The sequence below is a fragment of the Artemia sp. Qi Xiang Cuo genome, chromosome 16 (genome assembly GCF_049724085.1).
Source record: "Artemia sp. Qi Xiang Cuo chromosome 16, ASM4972408v1, whole genome shotgun sequence".
Classification (NCBI taxonomy): domain Eukaryota; kingdom Metazoa; phylum Arthropoda; class Branchiopoda; order Anostraca; family Artemiidae; genus Artemia; species Artemia sp. Qi Xiang Cuo.
Window position 1 is genome coordinate 10,891,653 of NC_142809.1, and position 19,990 is coordinate 10,911,642.

General features: G+C 37.6%; 1 protein-coding gene across 1 annotated transcript in view; it reads right to left on the reverse strand.

The window, feature by feature from the left end:
- Nucleotides 1–3,307: 3,307 nt before the first annotated feature.
- Nucleotides 3,308–19,990, reverse strand: part of Phyhd1 (Phytanoyl-CoA dioxygenase domain containing 1) — an 81,840-nt gene continuing 65,157 nt past the window's right edge. The window contains exon 5 of the mRNA XM_089102240.1: nucleotides 3,308–3,566. Coding sequence (XP_088958366.1) covers nucleotides 3,391–3,566 — 176 coding nt within the window. The 3' untranslated portion in view covers nucleotides 3,308–3,390. The remainder of the gene's footprint in view (nucleotides 3,567–19,990) is intronic.

Here is a 19,990-nt window from a genome sequence, read left to right on the forward strand (position 1 = left end):
ATATGCTCCCAGGGCATAACTCACAGCTCTTGCGTTGAGAGTTGTGGAGAGGGGGGTGCCATCCTCAAAGACTTAATTTCCAAAACTTGAAACTGCGTTGAACAAAATGGATATCTCAAATTTTTATTGGATGTGTTTGAGAAAATGGTGGGCGTGAGAGGGGGGTTAGTTGCCCTCAAATCACTCTCGAATTTCAAAAAGGGTACTAGCCCTTTCAAGTTCCAATCGAATTTCCCCCTTTTTTAAGTTTCTACGACAACGCTTTCTATAAAAAAAACTTTATATGCCCCCCAGGGCATAGCTTAATACCCTTGTGCTGAAGCCTGTGGGGGGAGGGGTTGTCATAAAGACATAATTTCCAAAACTTTCAACTACATGGAAAAAAGTAGCTATCCCAAAATTTTGGATGTGATGTTTGTGTGTATCCCAAAATGGATGTGTTTGGGGAAATGGTGGACTTGAGAGGGGCGTTATTTGCCCTCAAATCATTTTCTACTATTGAAAAAGGGCACTAGCTCTTTCAACTTCCAATCGAACGAGCCCCTTTAAAGTTTCTACGACAACCTTGTCTATAAAAACCCTTTACAACCCTTACCCTGATGGCTGTTGGGGGGTTGTTATGCTCAAAGACCTAATTTCCAGAACTTTCAACTACTTTAAACAAATGGCTATCTCCAAATTTCGATTGGATGTGTTTGGGGAAATGGTGGGCGTGAGAGGGGGGTTAATAGCCCTCCAATCACTTTTGACTATTAATAAGGGCACTAGCCTTTTCAATCTCCGATTGAATGAACCCTTTTTGAAGTTTCTACGACAATTCTATCTATACAAACCTTATATACCCAGGGCATAATTAATAACCCTTGCCCTGAGGGATGTGGTGGGTTTGGTGTGGTTGGCTATCATCCTCAATGAGATAGTTTCCAGAGCTTTCAACTGCATTGAACAAAATGGCTATCTCAAAATTTTGATTGGATGTGTTTGGGGAAATGGTGGGCGTGAGAGGGGAGTTAATTGCCCTCCAATCACTTTCTACTATTAAAAAGGGCACTAGCTCTTTCAATTTCCAATCGAATGAGCCATTTTTAAAGTTTGTACGACAACGCTTTCTATAAGAACCTTACATGTCCCCAGGGCGTAACTTTCAATCCTTGCCCTGAGGGCTCTGAGGGGGCTATCATCCTCAAAGACCTAATTTCCAGAACCTTCAACCACGTTGAACAAAATGGATATCTCAAAATTTTAATTGGATGTGTTTGGGGAAATGGTGGGCGTTAGAGGGGGGTTAGTTGCCCTCCAATCATTTTCGTCTATTAAAAAGGGCACTAGCCCTTTGAAGTTTTAATTGAATGAGCCCTTTTTGAAGTTTCTACGACAACACTTTCTATAAAAACCTTATATGCCCCCAGGGCATAACTTACAGCCCTTGCCTGAGGGCTATGGGGATACTGTCCCCCTCAAAGACATAATTTCTAGATCGATCAATTACGTTGAGCAAATTGGGTATCTTAAAATTTTGATTGGATGTGTTTGAAGAAATGGTGGGCGTAGAACGGGTGTTAGTTGCCTTTCCAATCGCTTTCGGTCATTTAAAAAGGCACGAGCCCTTCTAATTTCTGATCAAATGAGCCCTTTTTAAAGTTTCTACGACAACTTATTCGATAGAAGTGCCCCAGTCTAAAAGAAAGAAAGAAACAAAGAAAAATAATGCATTGTGCCAACATCGTTCTTTACTTAGGCAGCGCTATTGCGCTGCCTATGATAGGCTTAACAGAAACATGGTTATCATATAGTAAAAATTTAACTGCTTTTGATATGCTTGGTTATATTGTTGTTCATGTCCCTAGAATGGTAAAAACAAAAGTGTTCAGGGGGTATTTCTTTATTTATAAAATCTGATATCAAATCTAGTAGAGGGTGTGACTCTAAATCCTTGTTTACATCAGCAGTTTCTAATTGTAGGACATTCTATTCTCTTGGCAGTGATCTGAAAAGCCAGTTTGCATTGATACTGTTTGTTTGTTTTATAAGCCCCCTCCTTTTCCAACACATCTGTTCTGTGATTTGCTTGATCAACTTTCTTGTGTGGGGACTCTCTCCAAAAACGTGTTTGTGTTTCGGGTGATTTTAATTATTGTAACATGTTAAACGCTGTATCAAGTGATGAATGTGACCATCTTTTTTTTGTTCTTTCTTCTTCTGGGCTACTTCCTTAATTTTTTTTCCTTCTCGTGTTGACTCTACAAGAAGTTCTGCCACTTTAATACATAATGTTTTCATTTTTCATTCTCCTAATTTGAAGTTTATTTCTGGTCTTATTTTCACTGATCTTTCTGATTACTTCCCTATTTATCTATCACTATTTGTGTCTAAAACTGAAAGCATGTTCCTCTTAGAAAGAGGTCAAGGACTTTAACACCTAAATGCCCATGGATGTCTAGAGGTCTGATCAATGCTAAACATATTAAGGCGTCTCTGTTCAAGGCTGCATGTAAAAGTAAGAAACAGAATGATCTTCTGAAGTATAAACATTATAAAAATGTGCTTACTTCTTCAGTACGTGCAGCCAAAAAGCTGTATTTTTGCGTCAAATTGATGAGTGTAAGGGTAATTTGCGCAAGGTTTGAACTGTAGTTAATGAAGCTCTTTCCTGCAAGAAATTCAAACAATCTTCCCCATGTCTTTATGGGGAGGCAACACGTATGTACATAAGGTGTTTTTATTTAGTTCAATACTCCACTCAACTTTCTCTGAAAGGTCCACCTGAATGTCCTTTGTCTTTTTGGACACTAAAGGTCAAACATTCCCACTTTTCTCAATATCAAACACTATCTTACTCCAAGGGATATTGGAGGGGGGGCTGATACTACGAGACAAATAGCTTCTGGATATTTCGACCATGTTGAAGAAAAAGGCTATCTAAAAATTTTGATTGGATGCGTTTGGGGAATTGATGTGCCTGAGAATCATTTCACTTTTGACTCTAAAAAGGGCATTAGATCTTGCAATTTCCAATTTAATGAGCTCCTTTGAAGTTTCTACGACAATTCCTTTTATGCTAAGCGCCTTGGTGAAAAAAAGAATAAAAAATAGTTATATAACATTTTGCCGATATAGCTCTTTGCTTAGGCATCACTATTGCGTTGCCTATGATGTTTGGTCGTTTTGAGTTTTTTTACTTTTCCTCTTTACTTTTCTTTGAAAAACTTTTTTCTCGGAAATATTCTTAGTGGAACTGGGTAAGTGGCTGAAAGTTAAAATGTGTTACAGTCTCAAAGTAAAAACAAAATACATTGTAGAAAAACGATTTTTGTCAAAAGAATTCTTATTTGTGTTCTTATTAGGAAAATGAATAATTACAGCAACAAATGTTCAAATAGTAGGCTAATATTACTCTTGGTATAAGCGTGGAAACGGCAAGCTAAAAGTAGGTTGTAACCAATTATCAGTTGGATACTTTACGTCTTTTTCTTCCAAGACATGGAACGTGTAAATATGTCTCGACTTCGACGACCGGTTTTGCTCACTTTTGTGAACAACTTGACCATGAATGACAATGCATGAGCCTGAAATAAAAGAGCCATAAACAGACTTGCCACAGAGCAGAGATACTAACTCAGAGTAAAACTTCAAACATAAATGTCGACCATGTTCTTATTGACATGCACCAATGAAAATTTAAAAGCTGAGCAATGCACGCCAGGGCCGACGCAGGGATCTAAGTGGATCAAGAAGCGTCGTTAATCCGATTACATTTCCGTTAATCCAATAATCATTACGTTAATCCGATATATTACGATATAATCCGATATACAATAATACATTACGTTAATCCGATAATCCGATTACATTACATTTTACAAGACATGTATTCAAATTTTCAGTACTTTTCAACATATCGTGTCGCTGAAGGAACCCCAACATTTATCAAATTTAACCTAAGACTTCAAGACCAAAACTGATTCGGTCCAAGTGATAAATTTGTGTCAAAGTAGTATATTTTGGTCAAAATTATAGACTTGGGTCAAAGTGATAAATTCCAATTTGTCAATTTTTTCCAAGCTCCATTCTTCATAATTTAAAAACCCTTAATATTTGTCTCTAGAACAAGCCAACTAGGTCAGGATTAGCTTAAAAAATCAGAAAAACTTGTTAGCCTAGTTAAAGTAAGGCCAATACAGCTTGTCTCTGTGATAAGTTAAGCCAGCAATAAATTTTTCAGAGTTGCTGAAAAATGATGAATTTCACTTATTTATCATAGTCTATCAAACACATCGTGATAACGAACTGTAAGTAATGAGCGACCCGGCTCAGTGGTAACGGAAACTCTAAAAAACAAAATTTTGGTACCAATAGATACATCAAAAGAATCAGGTTTTAATTCTAATTTCAAAAATATAAGTTTCATCAAGTTTAATCTTACCCATCAAAAGTTACGCGCCTGAGAAAATTTGGCTGATTTTCGAAAAAAGGGGGAAAGACCCTCTAAAAATTATAGAACCATAATGAAAATCACACCATCATATTCAGCGCATCAGAGAACCCTACTGTAGAGGTTTCAAGCTCCTATCTACAAAAATGTGGAATTTTCAATTTTTTGCCAGAAGAAAGATCACGGATGCGTGTTTATTTGTTTTTTTTTGTTTTTTTCCCAGAGGTAATCGCATTGATCCAGTGGTCCTAGAATATCGTAGGAGGGCTTATTGGGACAGAAATTAAAAGTTCTAGTGCCCTTTTTAAGCAACCAAAAAAAAGTGACCAAAATGGAGGGCAACTAGGCCTCCTCCCACGCTCATTTTTTTCTCAAAGTCACCCAATTAAAATTTTTAGATAGCCATTTTGTTCAGCATAGTCGAAAATCTAATAAATATGTCTTTTAGGATGACTTAATCCCCCACAGATCCCAGGGGAAGAGCTGCAAGTTATGAACTTTGCCCATTGTTTACATATTGTATTGGTTATTGGGAAGTATACAGACATTTTCAGGAAGGATTTTTTTCGGGGGGGGGGGGGCGTGAGGAGGAGGTTACTCGGGAGAATCTTTCCGTGGAGGATGTTTCTTTGGGGTAAGGGAACTTTCTATGAAGGGGGCGCCGGATTTCCAAGCATTATTTAAAAAACGATCAGAAATTAAATTAAAAAACAAACAAGTTTTTTCAACTGAAAGTAAGAAGCAACATTAGAACTTAAAACGAACAGAAATTATTACATATATGAGGGGGTTCTCCCCCAATTCAATGCCTCGCTCTTTAAGCTACAGTTTTTTTTTTGTGCTTTCAAAAGAGATATCTATTCTAATTAAACGGCCTTTGTGATTCAGGGGTTTGTGAATTAAAATTTCTTTTAACATAAAGAGCGTGGTATTGAACAAGGGAAGAACCCCCTCATATACGCAATAATTTATACGTAATAAAAAAAACAAAAAAACAAGCGATACGGCTCAATAGTAATGAAAACTTTTAAAAACGGAAATTTGATGTCAATAAATGCATCAAAAGAATGGGCTTATAATGCTGATTCTAAATATATAAATTTTATTAAGTTTAGTATTACTCATCAAAGGCTACGAGCCTGAGAAAATTTACCTGATTTTTTTTTTAATAGGGGGGAAACATCCCCTACAAGTGAAAGAATTTTAATGAAAATCACACTGTCAGATTCCGTGTATCAAAAAACCCTATTACATAGGTTTCAAGCTCATATCTGCAAAAATCTGCAACATTGTATTTTTGCCAGAAGAAAAATATACGAATATAGAAGTTCGTTACGTAAGTTAATTTGTAAATTACGTCAGAACCAAATTTAGAGACAGCCATTTAGCAAAAGAAAGGAAAAATTTTTATGCAAATTTTGTTTACTTATTCAATGACGGTGAGCCAAAATAAAAGCTGCATTAGCTAAAAAACGATCAGAAATTAAATAAAAAAAAACAAGTTTTTTAAACTGAAAGTAAAACTTAAAACGAACAGAAATTATTCCGTATATGAAAGGGGTTGTCCCCTCCTCAACGCCTCGCTCTTTATGTTAAAGCTTGACTCTTTATGACAACTTTTTTTTTTAAAACAATAAAAACTTTAGTGTAAAGAGCGAGGCGTTGAGGAGGGGACAGCCCCTTTCATATACGGAATAATTTCTGTTCGTTTTAAGTTTTAATGTCGCTCCTTACTTTCAGTTTAAAAAACTTGTTTTTTTTATTTAATCATCCTAAGGCTAGCCCATAAAGTTAGAAGCTTTGTAAGGATAAACGGAATAATTAAGCCAATGTAATTGGTGTTAACGCTATTTACCACGAAAACTCTTTTCAGCAATTTTTTGTGTCCTCAATTTTACGAATGCTGCCAAAACTGTCATCACGAAAGGTTTCACTATTATTTTTTGTCGTTGGACAAAGTGTCATTATAGTGCCATTGGGGAAGGTTTCTTCTTTTTGTGTCATCAGACAAAGTGTGTAACTTTTGGTACGCTAAAATCTATGACAGATTTTACGATCATGCTGTGATTATGTTTCTTTTTTTTTTTTTTTTTTTTTTTTTTTTTTTTTTTTTTTTTTTTTACTAAAGACAGGAATTCGACATTTATTTTCTGTGATATCTTAATTTAGACAAAAAGAACAAAATTTAAAGCTAGTGACTTCACAACCCTAAAATCCAGGCACTTTTGGCCGGGGGAGGCAGTGATAATCTTCTTTTTTGGGGGAGAGGGGGTGGGGCAAAGATAAAAGTTAGACAGTTTGAAAAAGAAATGAGAATGAAATTCAATATATACTCCGCTTAGTTCTTCTGCGTAAAAACCATTTACTATTTCTTTATAATATTTCTTATAAATCCCCCTGAGAGTTCAAGGTCTCAGCTGGAGGCGACGATAGAGCGTTGCCTACAATAAACAGCCACAAGATTTTAGTATTTTTTTCCGAGCCGCTTCATATAGAAGGGATAGTTAGGGACTTGTGCAGTTGAAAATTTACAGTTCTATGCCCTTTTGAAGAGTTAAAGGGATCGCTAAGCATCCAGCCCACCAGCCATACCCTTTTTGGCTGTCATCATCCCAACGACATTTGATCAAGATGTTTTGATAGTCATGTTGTTCTAAATCAGCCAAAAGCCAAATATCCATGCCTCCAGGGATGGGATGACCCCCCCCTCCCTCCCCCGCAGCCTTTTGGGCAAGGGCCGCAAGTTCTGCAGGTTGGCCATTGTCAACATATAATCTTTGTTATTAGGAAAGGGTGATTTGTGTTTATCCTGTGACTCCAAAAGAAGCTTATGATAATGTTGAGAGTAAAAAAAAATTGTGTTAGTCCTGGTTGGCCAAAGGGTGTATCAGCAATATTCCAGGCATTCTGATAGAATCCATAAAAATAGCATCCAGATCATTACTGTAGAGTGAATATAACTTTAATCTTCCCTCTCAGGAGGAGGTTTTATAGCTACTGTACTATAGTAACTGCTAATGGGCGAGTAATTTTAGATTTGAGGATATCTGGACATTACTCACACAGTCCCAGCGGCAGGTTTAATAAATTTAGTACAAAAACCATGCTCGATTCTTCATTGGGGATGAAAAGTAAGGAGAAGTTGACTGGTCAAAAGAGCTATTAAAATTATTAAAATTTATTATAATTATATTAAAATTATAAAATTTATTAATCAAACTATTAAAATTTAACAAATGAAATAAAACTAAAAATATGTCTTTGCTTCGTGGCTTTCTTATTGACGACAGAATTGATCACACTGATTGTAGACCTAGATGAAGTGAAAAGTTTAAAAATAATTTGAAACATGCAGTTCTTAAAATAATTAAAAACAAAATATTCAAAAAGGATAAAGAAAAAGTGATTCTGCTAACCCTTTAATCCCGGGGGCTGTAGGTCAGGTCCTCCCCAGGGGCATACTTGGTGGATCTTTGACAGTACGGAGCAAAGTAACCATCTCAAAATTTTGATTAGTTTTGATGGGGATGGGACTATCAGAATGGTCGAGGGGAGGGCTAGTTTTCCACCGTTTTTTCCGACATCCCCCTCAACATTCCCTGGAAGTTTCAACTTAATATTTTGTGTTACTACTACTACTGAACACTCACTACAGGACCAATCCACCTGAGACAAACAAGCTACGTACACTCCCATCCCAATTTATTCAAAGGCTCCCACTTTACACCCTTCCAAGAAGTTCCAGTACCTCTTAAGACCTTTCTCTTCTCAGCTGTTCCTGAAATATTGCTGATACACCCTTTAGCCAACCAGAACTTATACAATGTGTTTTAATTTTTTTTTTTTTTACTCTCAACACTTCCAGCAAGTTTCAGCTTAATATCCTAAGCTTCTTTTGGAGTCCCAGGATATACACAAACGCCCTTTTACCAAGAACAAACATCATATGGTAATAATGGGCAACGTGTGTAACTTACAGCACGCGCCCCATAGCCAATTGGAGGTCATCCCATACCTGGAGCCATGGTTATCTGAATTTTTGATCATTTTGAAGAAAATGCCTATCAAAACATTTTGACCAAATGTCATTGGGATGATGACAGTCAAAAGGGTGTGGTTGGGGGTCTAGCTGCTCACCGATCCCTTTGGCTCTTGAAAACGGCACTAGAACTGTAAATTTTCAACTGCACAAGTCCCTTCCAAAGTTTTTATGACCATCTTTCAAACAGTTCGTGGTAACTAACTGTATAGTAAGAGCGACTCGTCTCAATAGTAGCAGAAACTCTAAAATACTAAAATCATAAGATACTAATAGATACATCAAAAGAATCAGATTTTTACGCTGATTTTAAATATATAAGTTTCATCATGCATAATGTTACCCATCAAAAGTTAAGAGCCTGAGAAAATTCGCCTTATTTTCAAAAAAGGGAGAAACAACCCCTAAAAGTCATAAAATCTTAACGAAAATCACACTATCAGGTTCAGCGCGTCAGAGAACCGTACTGTAGAGGTTTCAAGCTCCTATCTGCAAAAATGTAGATTTTGGTATTTTTGCCAGAAGAAAGATCACGGATGCGTGTTTATTTGTTTGTTTGTTTTTTTCCCCAGGGGTTGTCGTATCGACTCAATGGTCCTAGATTGTCGCGAGAGGCCTCATTCAAACGGGAATTAAAAGTTCTAGTGCCTTCTTTAATCAAGCAAAAAAAATGTTAAATTAGATTACTCTTAAGGATTGAGGCTAGTCATGAAAACAGACAGTATGACGTCATAGCTTCTACTGAATTTTCAGCCCTTAGACACTTATTATCATTCCATCACATTTCATGATCTTTGGTTTTGCTATTTAGCTTTATTTTTGGGTGTTAATAGCGTGGATTTTTTTGTTTAATACAAACAAAATTATTACGTTTTTACACAGACTTTCCTTGCGACAGGCGGGATTGAGCCTGACAACCTTTCATCAAGAACAAAGGCCTAATCTATTGTGCAGCAGCAAGGTATTAGATAAGCTTATTTTTCTTAGATGTTGTTAATACTCCTTTGATAGAAGAAGTATAGTGGATGAAGTACACTATGTTTGTGTTATTTAGTAATGTATGCAATTATGTAGCTTTTGGTAACAGCTTTTGCCAAATATATTTTAAAAATATAGTTTTTAAAAGCATAAATGTATGTCTTTCTAAAACAAATCTCTTGAAAATCTTAGTATGGGACGTGATCGTCTCTTACTAGGTTGCTAGCTACCATAACATTAAAACACGATCACTGGAATAACAAACTATTGCGTACATTGGACTTAAATTGTTTGAGGTTCGTCTCTTACTATTTCAAAAAAGAAAAAGACGTAGGCTTTTTCCTGTTTTTATAATAAAAAATGAATATAAAGTTATTGTAATCACATTAAAAACATTACTGTGCACAATATGTTGCTTCTATATGAAGCAGCTCTGAAAAAAAATACTGAGGCCTTGTGGCTCTTTATTAAAGGTAACTCTCTATCGTCCTCTCCAAGTGAAACCTCGAAATCTCATGGGGGACTCACAAGGATTGTTATAAAGAAATATTAAATAGTCTTTACGCAGGAAAATTAAGCTGAGTATGCATAGAATTTCATTCTCACTTCTTTGTCAAATTAAATAAAAAAACAGGTTTTTTTTCAGTTGAAAGTAACGAGCAACATTAAGAACTTAAGACGAACAGAAATTATTACGTATATAAAGGGGGTTGTCCCCTCCTCAACACCTCGCTCTTTACGCTAAAGTTTTTTAGCACTTTTAAAAAAGTGTCTTATTGTTCTAATTAAACGGCCCTTGTGTTTTAGGAGTCATTATTAAAGAATTGGGACAAATTTCAAACTTTAGCGTGAAGAGCGAGGTGTTTAGGAGGGGGTGAACCCCTTTATATACGTAATAATTTCTGTTCGTTTTAAGTTTTAATGTTGCTCCTGACTTTCAGCTGAAAAAATTGTTTTTTTTTTATTTAACTTCTGATTGTTTTTTTTTAAATAATGCCAGGAAATCTGGCCCACCTCCACAGAGAAACGCCCTCCCCACGGAAATATTCTCTAGACAATTCAATCCCGGTGAAAATTTACCCTGAACAATTACTCTTAACCACTCTGTCCGTGCAAATGAGACGGAAAAGAGAAAGCAAGACACGTAAAAAGAATTTTGTATAAGAATTCTGGCAAATTCCCCCAGTGTACAATTTCCCCTGACAAGTTCACTCGCTGGAAACTTCCCTCCCACGGAAAATACTCCTGTGGAAAAATCCCCAGCAGAAAATTTGTCCCTCCCCCACCCGAAAATGTGCGCCTACAACCCAATAACAAATACTACGCACAATCAATAAGCTAATTTTATAACTTAAAGACCTTTCCCTTGGGGCTGTGGGGGGGGGAGGGTCATGTTATACCCAAAGGCATAGTTATTGGGCCTTTCAATTATAATAAACAAAACGGCTATCTCAAAATTTTTATCGGACGATTTTGGGAAAAAAGGGACTGGGGAGGGGCCTAGTTGCCCTCAAATTTTTCGGTCACTTAAAAAGGGCACTAGAGCTTTTAATTTTCGTTCGAATGAGCCATCTCCCGATATTTATAGAACCACTGGGTCGATACCACCAATCCTGGGAAAAATAAACAAAATAAAAACAGATAAACACGCATCCGTGTTTTCTTCTGGCAAAAATACAAAAGTCCACATTTTTGGAGATAGGAGTTTGAAACACATTCAGTAAGGATTTCTGAGACACTGAATCTGATGGTGTGATTTTCATTAGGATCACTTGACTCTTAGGGGTTGTTTCCTCCTTTTTCAAAAATCAGGCTTAATTTCTCAGGCTCGTAACCTTTGAAGGGTACGACTAAACTTAATGACACTTATAGTTGAAATCAACGTAAGACGGCAATTCTTTTGATATATCTATTTATATCAAAATTTCGTTTTTTAGAGTTTTGCTTACTATTGAGCCGGGTCGCTCCTTCTTTACAGTTCGTTACCACGAACTGTTTGATTGTCTAACTGTTATCCTTGGCCTAGCCCCCACCCCCATAAAAAAGAAGAAGATTAATGTTCGTAGTGCTAGCTACCACTGGCACCAATGTTCGGTGTGATAACCACCGCTGGCACCAATGTTCGTGGTATTTTAGCCACCAGTGTTATACCGGTAGGCCACAACGCCACTGGCGTGGTAATATACGGATGTCACCACTTATTGTAGGAGAAAGCCCCGGCCCAAAATTGTAATGTAATTCCCGCGTCTACCACACCGGTTCTGCAAATATCGGCTTTGGTACTACCCGATTTACAGTATACCCTGTCCCAGGGTATGATAACGCGATCGAGTGGTCAAATGGCCACTTTCTAAAGCCAAGTGTACCCGCCTTGGGTTACAGCTAGAAAATCTCTATTTCTTTCTTTGGAGGTAACAAACCTCCCTGTCAATAAAATAATGACGGTACCTCGTAGCTCTATTCCTACCCTGCCTGGGTTACGGAAACTAGTACACAGTTTGTTGAAAATACCTTACTTGTATTCTTCCAAAAGGGTCACAATAATAACATCTATAAATTCCAATTACAGACTCCCTATACGGGGTCTCAAAGTAGACTAAAAAAAAATAATATTTTGCACACAACTGTTCATAGGGGTGGACCTTCGCTTGACCCAGCCAATCAGCTCCATCCCCATTCAAACCCAATTCTACCTCTTAGCTTAATCTTTCAATGACTCCCAAACGAGGAAGTACAAAAATAGAACTTACTTCAAAGCTCACTTATTGCGACACCTCTATCTTAGCAACGAGAATTTAACCTGTCTTTTGAAATTATACTATAAGCAAATGTAATTAAGAAAACGAAAACAGGTCATTTATCTGAAAGGAAAAGAAACAGGGGTGAAACCCCAACACCTCCCCCGTAAGATAAATGACTACCCACGTGCTACCTCGGTCCCCCCTTACAAACATAAGCACATAATTTCAACTTTAACAAATCAATTTTCCTTCTCACTTCCGCTAGTATGTGCTACTACTTCCACCGCTTGGCTCTGGATCGGTCGTCATCGACACGTCTCTACTGTAGGGCCACCATGGTCTAAATCGTATAGCATCCGCATTAGGTTTTAAAAGTTGAAGTCCCCAAGATTTGTAGACAATGATTGTGCGCAGCACAATCAAAATCAAAAAATTTTCTCGCTCTCCTGAATTTTCATTTGAGAGGAGCAGAGAATCAGTTTCTGGCACATATGATGATGCCAGTTATCATGGAAAATTGGCTGCACGGACCTCTTAATTTCCATCTGTGGAAACAGCCCCACATCTCAATAAAAAAGTCAATTGCCCCTTGGCATAATTTCAAATAATCTAAGGCCGAAAATACAAAGGCCTGTGAAAACGATAGGAGTTCAGGAAAATGAAGTAAGAATCTGAGCGAACCTTGAATCGCTTTTTTCGGTGTCGTGTCCCCTAAAATAATTGAATGAATAATGCTCGGCGATGAGGGATGAAGATAATATTGAAGACTGGAAAGACAAGGCTTTAGTAGAGGGATCACAACTTGTCCGCCAGTTGTGCATCGAGGAAAAGGGCTATCTTTCACGTCTTCCCGCAGGGGATCTTCCCCAAGGAATTCCTCCCCCTCATAAAGGAACAAACCCTCTTTTGAGTTGATCAGACCAATATCAGATTCCTTCCCAAGTTTTTCCAATCCGACTCGACATTCCATATCTCCCAACTTTCCCCCCACCCGTTACAGGTCATTCATCTCTATTTTGTACCCATTTTGTTTTATCCCCCATGGGTCTTGGCCTCTTTTTCCCCCCTATTATTTTTGTTATCATGGCACAGCCCGTCCAACATTTTATTTTTCGTAATTTCAGGCTGAATATCCAAATTTTGTTTCTTTTTTGCATTCCTCTTTTCATCTCTACTTTTCTCAATTTTGTCATTCTCGCAAAATACTAAATCATCATTAAATCTGATTTGGACTCCAGTGTTCACCATCTTTGACTGCATAACTTCATTGTAGCTCCGTTTAATATCTCTTTTCTCTCTTTTACTTCTCTTCACTTTTACCGTAGAAACAAATATTTCGTTATCAAGTGGGAACTGAATTCTGACAATTGGTTTTTCATATTGCACTAAAATTTCCCGAACTTTGCGAGGAAAAGCGCGTACAATAAATTTCGTCTCCTTTTTCTCTGGTACAAACAGTGTTTCATTTTGTCAAATTTTTTTCGGCGTCTCGCACTCGTTAAAGGTGTTCTCAATTTTTCCATTATCTGCAAATTTTCCTGAAAAATCATTTTCGCGCGTCTTATTTCTAATATTATGTTGTCTGTTTACTTCTGCATTCCATTTCTGCGGATTATCAATATTTCGAACACACCTATCAAGTATTTCTCTTTTCCGACAGGGTGGCACAGCCTCCCCATTTGTTTTATGGGCCGGTCCACCTCCCCCCGTAGTTAACGGAGTATTATATTTTTCCGTCGTAGTGTAATTTTGTAATTTTCCCACTGTTAAAGAAGTCACTTTTAACGATAGGAGATTTACGATATCTCCAAAGCCTCCTCTTACTAAACCATCCACTGCTAGCGTAGGTACTAACCCTACTTTTATCGTTTTTCTCTGGACTGTACCGTCCTTCTGTGCAATTTCTATTCTAACGCAAGTAGACGGGCATGGGTGATTGTCTCCGTTATAACCTGATATTGTAATGTTATTTTTAAGGTCTATCTCTGTTCTACTTACTCAGTAAGTTCGCACATAGGTTTGGTCACTGCAGGAATCAATTGTCATTTTAACAACTTCCCCGTTCAATATTCGGTATATGTTATGCGACTCTGCTAGTGCTTATTTTTCCTTATTATGGGTCATGGCCCAAGCTGTCGTTGTATGTGGTTTTTGGTCATGTTTACTGGGGCAGTTTCTTGAAAAATGCCCCGTGGTACCACAGTTATAGCAAGTTAATTCTCCGCTGTGTTATAGTGCCTATTTTTGTTATACTCTCTATATTGAAATATGTCTGTCTTCTTCACGTCTTCTCTTAGATCGGTCCATCTAGTTGCACTTTGCGCTATTTCTTTACTTGTTTTTAGGTTCTTCTCTTTGAAATAAATTTGAAACTTTCTGTGGGTGTTTTCTAAAAACTGTTCCAGTACCGTTTTATCCCTTATTTCGTTTATCTTTTCTTTTATTTCTTCCAGGTCTTCTAACATTCTATAGTTTTCTAACTCTAGCCATTTTAAACACGTACCCTGACAATTCTTTATAAGTTTCGTGGTCTTGTTTTCTTTCACTTCTAAATCTCCTTTGAAAGTTCTCGGGGGAGAGTTGAAACTTTTCAAAAATGGCTTGTTTTAGTTTTTCAAAATCTTTTGAGTAGTGCATTGGTAATGCTTTATATGCAATTTGTGCTTTGTAGTTAAGGAGGGGTTGTATTCTTGTCACCCAATTTTCTCTCGGCAATCTGCTTAATTCCGCCGTTTTTTCAAAATTGTATATGTATAAATGTACATCTTCATTTTCTTTCATTGGTTGAAGGTTTATTGCCTGCATTACCTCTATTTTAGAAGATTTCTGAGGCTCTTGGGAATTTGTCCTTGCAATCATTTCCATTATGTATTTTCTTTCCTCTCTGTCTGCCTCCTCCTTTTTTTCTTTGGTTACTCTATCTCTTTCTCTTTGTTCTCTATCTTCCTCCTCCTTTCTTTCTCTATTTATTCTAATCTTCTCTCTTCTCTCTAGCTATCCTCTCTTTCTTGTCTATCTCTCTCTTTCTTTTCTATCTTCCTCCTCCTTTTTTTCTCTGGCTACTCTATCAGCCTCTTCCTTTCGTTCTCTAGCTATTCTCTCTTCCTTCATGAAATTTAATATTTGTTGTGTTGTATCTATTTGAGTACTTTTTCGCGAGCCCCTACCGGATCTCGATTTAACACTGCTCCTTCTACTCGGACTACTTTTATTTCGTCTATCATTATTTCTTCTTAATTCATTTTCTGCATCTGTTCTTTCTATATACGTATTGTCTCTTTCTTTATAGGCTACTCTAGCCCTTTCGTCCTGTTTTCCATTCTTTCTAATTTCATCTTTCTCAGCCTGCATTTTTCCTTATATTCTCGGTGCTCTCTCTCAATGGCCTCCATATTAGCCTTTCTTTCTATTTTCCTACTTTTTCTATGGGCTTCAGTCGCCCTTCTCGGTCTTGAGTTAATCTCATCTCTGTCCGACATAATTTCAAAATTTCATTAACTTAAATTACCTCTTCAGTCTAAATGAAAATTCTTTTATCCATATAACTTCCGGTCTCTCGCGAAAAATTGCTGCGTGTCAATTTTCCTTATATTTTTACACACTAATTAGTTGCGCGATATATTGATCCGTAAATTTTTCAATTATGATCTCACAAGGCACAGCCCATAATAGATCTTCATAATTCTATTAATTGATTCCGTATTTTTTTCTCTCTATATATGTAACCACAATAGGCTACTCTTGTAGGCTAAATTACTTGTCTCTTCGAAAACGCGAAATTCTTTTACTATCAGGTTTACTGATAGCTCCTTTTGTTGCTATCACCAATGTTCGTAGTGCTAGCTACCGCTGGCACCAATGTTCGGCGTGATAACCACCGCTGGCACCAATGTTCGTGGTATTTAAGCCACCAGTGCTATACCGGTAGGCCACAACTCCACTGGCGTGGTAATATACGGGTGTCACCAATTATTAGAGGGGAAAGCCCCGGCCTCAAATTATAATGTGATTCCCGCGTCTACCACACCGGTTCTGCAAATATCGGGTTTGGTACTACCCGATTTACAGTATACCCTGTCCCAGGGTATGACAACGCGATCGAGTGGTCAAATGGCCACTTTCTAAAGCCAAGTGTATCCGTCTTGGGTTACAGCTAGAAAATCTTTATTTCTCTCCTTGGAGGTAACAAACCTCCCTGTCAATATAATAATGACGGTATCTCGTAGCTCTATTCCTACCCTGCCTTGGTTACGGAAACCAGTATACAGTTTGTTGAAAATACCTTACTTGCATTCTTCCAAGGGTCACAATAATAACATCTATAAATTCCAATTACAGAATTCCTATACGGGGTCTCAAAGTCGACTAAAACAAAATAATATTTTGCACACAACTGTTCATAGGGGTGGACCTTCGCTTGGCCCAGCCAAACAGCTCCATCCCCATTCAAACCCAATTCTACCTCTTAACTTTATCTTTCAATGACTCCCAAACCAGGAAGTACAAAAATAGAACTTACTTCAAAGCTCACTTATTGCGACACCTCTAACTTAGCAACGAGTATTTAACCTGTCTTTTGAAATTATACTATAAGCAAATGTAATTAAGAAAACGTAAGCAGGTCATTTATCTAAAAGGAAAAGAAACAGGGGTGGAACCCCAACAATTATCATTGCCTCTCCCATCCAAAAAAAGTCATCCAAAATATGCCTTGTAAGCTTCAACCCTTCGAAAAAAATATTGCCCCTTTTTCGTGTCCCATGTCTGGCACATCTTCGAACCCCACTTTTGGCATTAAAATTCCCTGTTTTTGGAAGCACAAATACGTTACGTTCTCATGGTTGCAGCAGTACTTGCTACCTAGTAAAGAGCGAACCACAGTCCATAGTAATCAAAAGTTAAAAATCGCATTTTGAAAAAAAAACGCCTTTGAAAAGAGCGAACCACAGTCCATAGTAATCAAAGGTTAAGAAACGCGTTTTAAAAAAAAACTGCTATCTGATACTGATTCAGAAATAGTAACTATTATTGCGGTTCGTCTTAAAAGTAAAAGTTATTACGAAAAGAAATGTATGACGATTTCGAAAAAAGCCTGAAACCCCTAAAAAACGGCGTCAGATAAAAATGAAAAGTGTACCATTGGAAGAAGAATGGTCAAAAACCCTGTGCATGGAAATTACAGTTCCCCACCTTGAACAACAAGGAAAGTTACTTTTTTGAATGGGTAGCACTGATCTTTTTCGGGTTTTTTTCATTCTTTTTCAGGGCTAGCGGGTTACCAGAATATCATAGAGAGATGTTTAATAGCTCATATAAAAGTTATTGCTCATATCTACGTTCTTTCTATGAATTACACCATCTGCAAGGGCTAAATAGCACTGAAAACGGCAGTTCTGGTGCCATGTCTCAAGTGGAAAAGCTGAGGCTAGTGGGCTACCAGAACTTTTAGAGTGATATTTAATGGTTCATTTGGAAGCTATTCTTCATGTCTACGTACTTTTTATCAATTCTACCGTCCGTTAGTGCGATATAGCACTAAAAACAACACTTTTGGTGCCACTTCTTAAGTGGAAAATCTTGGAAACACAAAAAGTTTCATGGTCTAAAACCCTTTAAAGTGAGTTTAAAAGAAAAACCCCGTATACTCCCCCTTCAAACCCCCTTAGTAGGTTACACAATTATGGTCCTACAAACACTAATAGACTAAATTGGATTAACAGAGCCGTATTTCAGTTAGTAGAGCGTAATATTTCAAGTCAGAATGTCAAGCATTCAATTCCTGCTTGGGCAACATTGTTTAGAATCTACGGTGAATTATTGAAGCTGTTCTTTGGTGTGTAATAGACCAGTGAGAAACATGTGAGTATGAATATGGGCAGAGAATGCAGGGTTTAAACTTTAGGCAAGGTTTTTTTTCGGACGGAGATTTATCGGCAAATTATATCGGTATCGTATCGGCAATATATCGATATATAGGTATCGGTATCGGACCCCAAAAATCCGTATCGATCAGGTCTCAGTTACAAATTATACATTTTGCCCATCGCTTACATATAGGGATTACTTTCAGGTATTAGGAGAATGTTTGACCCTGAATGGGTCCAAAAACACGAAGGGTATTCGGATGAAACCTCAGTGAACGCTGAGGGGAGTGCTGAACTAAACCAAAAGGCACTATGTTCATCCATGTTATAAAGAAGACGCATCTGCGACATCCCAGAAACATTAAGGATAATAACTTGAATATTTCAGGGCTACTACTAATATTACTACTATTGCGGCAGTAACTGGGACTACAAATACTTTAGACTGCGACAGCTAACGATTGTGACTACAACTACTAGCAAATACGAGTACGTGTGACTGTGTGTCCAACTATTTTTTTACTTCGATTACATGCAAAAGCAACAGTGACTACTTCTGACTGCAACCACTAGCGACTGATAATGTAAACACATTCCCCACTGACTGCAACTACTTGTGCTGGACTCCAACTTACTTGCGACTATTTGCGACTGTGACTACTTACAACAGCTATTACGACCACTTGCGTCTACAAGCGCGACTGTTTGCGACTGTGACAGCACCTACTCGCAGTTGCGACAACCTGTGACTGCGACTACGACTTCTTGCAACTGCGACTGTGGCTACTTATTGTTGCAACTATTTGAAACAGAAATGGGGAATACTTGAGACTGCAGTTACTTACGACTGCTAAAACTACTTTCGACTGTGGCGACTTCTGACTGCGGAAGCGACTTCTTGTGACAATGGCCACTTACAACTGAAACTACTCGCGATTACACTCACTTGCAACTGTGACTGTGACTATTTGCGACTGGGAGTACTTGTGCCAGTAACTATGACTATTTGCGACTGCGATTGCGAATATTCGTATGTGTAACTAAGACTACTTGCGACTGCTACTGCGACCACTTTCAACTGTGACTTTATATGACTGCAACACCGACTGCTTGTGACTGTGACTACAATTAAATTTGACTGCGACTGTAACTACTAGCGACTATGATTACTTGAGACCGCGTCTACTTTTGACTTTAACAAATTCTGGCTGCGACTGCTTCTGACTAAAACAGTACTGTTTTACAGTCTAAACAGACTGTAACTGAGACTATTTCTGGCTGCGATCGCTTGTGATCTTAATAACTTGCGGCTGCAACTACTCGCGACTGCCACTGCGACCACTTGTGACTTTTTTGCGACTTGCGGCTACTATTTACGACTTCGACAACTTGCGACTGCGACTACAACTACTTCTGATATTTGTTTTTTTTTACGACTACTAGGGTCTGCGATTGCAAATACTTCCGAATATGATTACGACTGTGACTGTTTATGACTTTGACTTCGACTAATACTATTACTACTGTAATTGTGACTGTAACTGTGACTTCTACTACTACTTCTACAGTTACTGCTACTACTACTACTACTACTACTACTACTACTACTACTACTACTACTACTGTTGATCTGAGTCAATGTTGAACTAAATCAAAAGATTTTTTGTGCATCTAGATTGTCAAAATGGTAAGTTTGAAATTTCTCAGAAATAGTCAATGGTATTAATAATAACAATAATTTATTGGTGCCCTCTCTTGTCAAAAAGAAGAAAAGCGGAGTACAAAATATGAAAAAAGGGGAAGGAATTCACAAATCAAACAGAAAAGAGCACTAATAAATCGTCGTTACGTCACTAGCACCCATACAATGCGTGAACAAGTAAAAGTCCCAACAAATTGTAATTGTTCTCTTTGCGAATGTAGATTTAAATGTAGA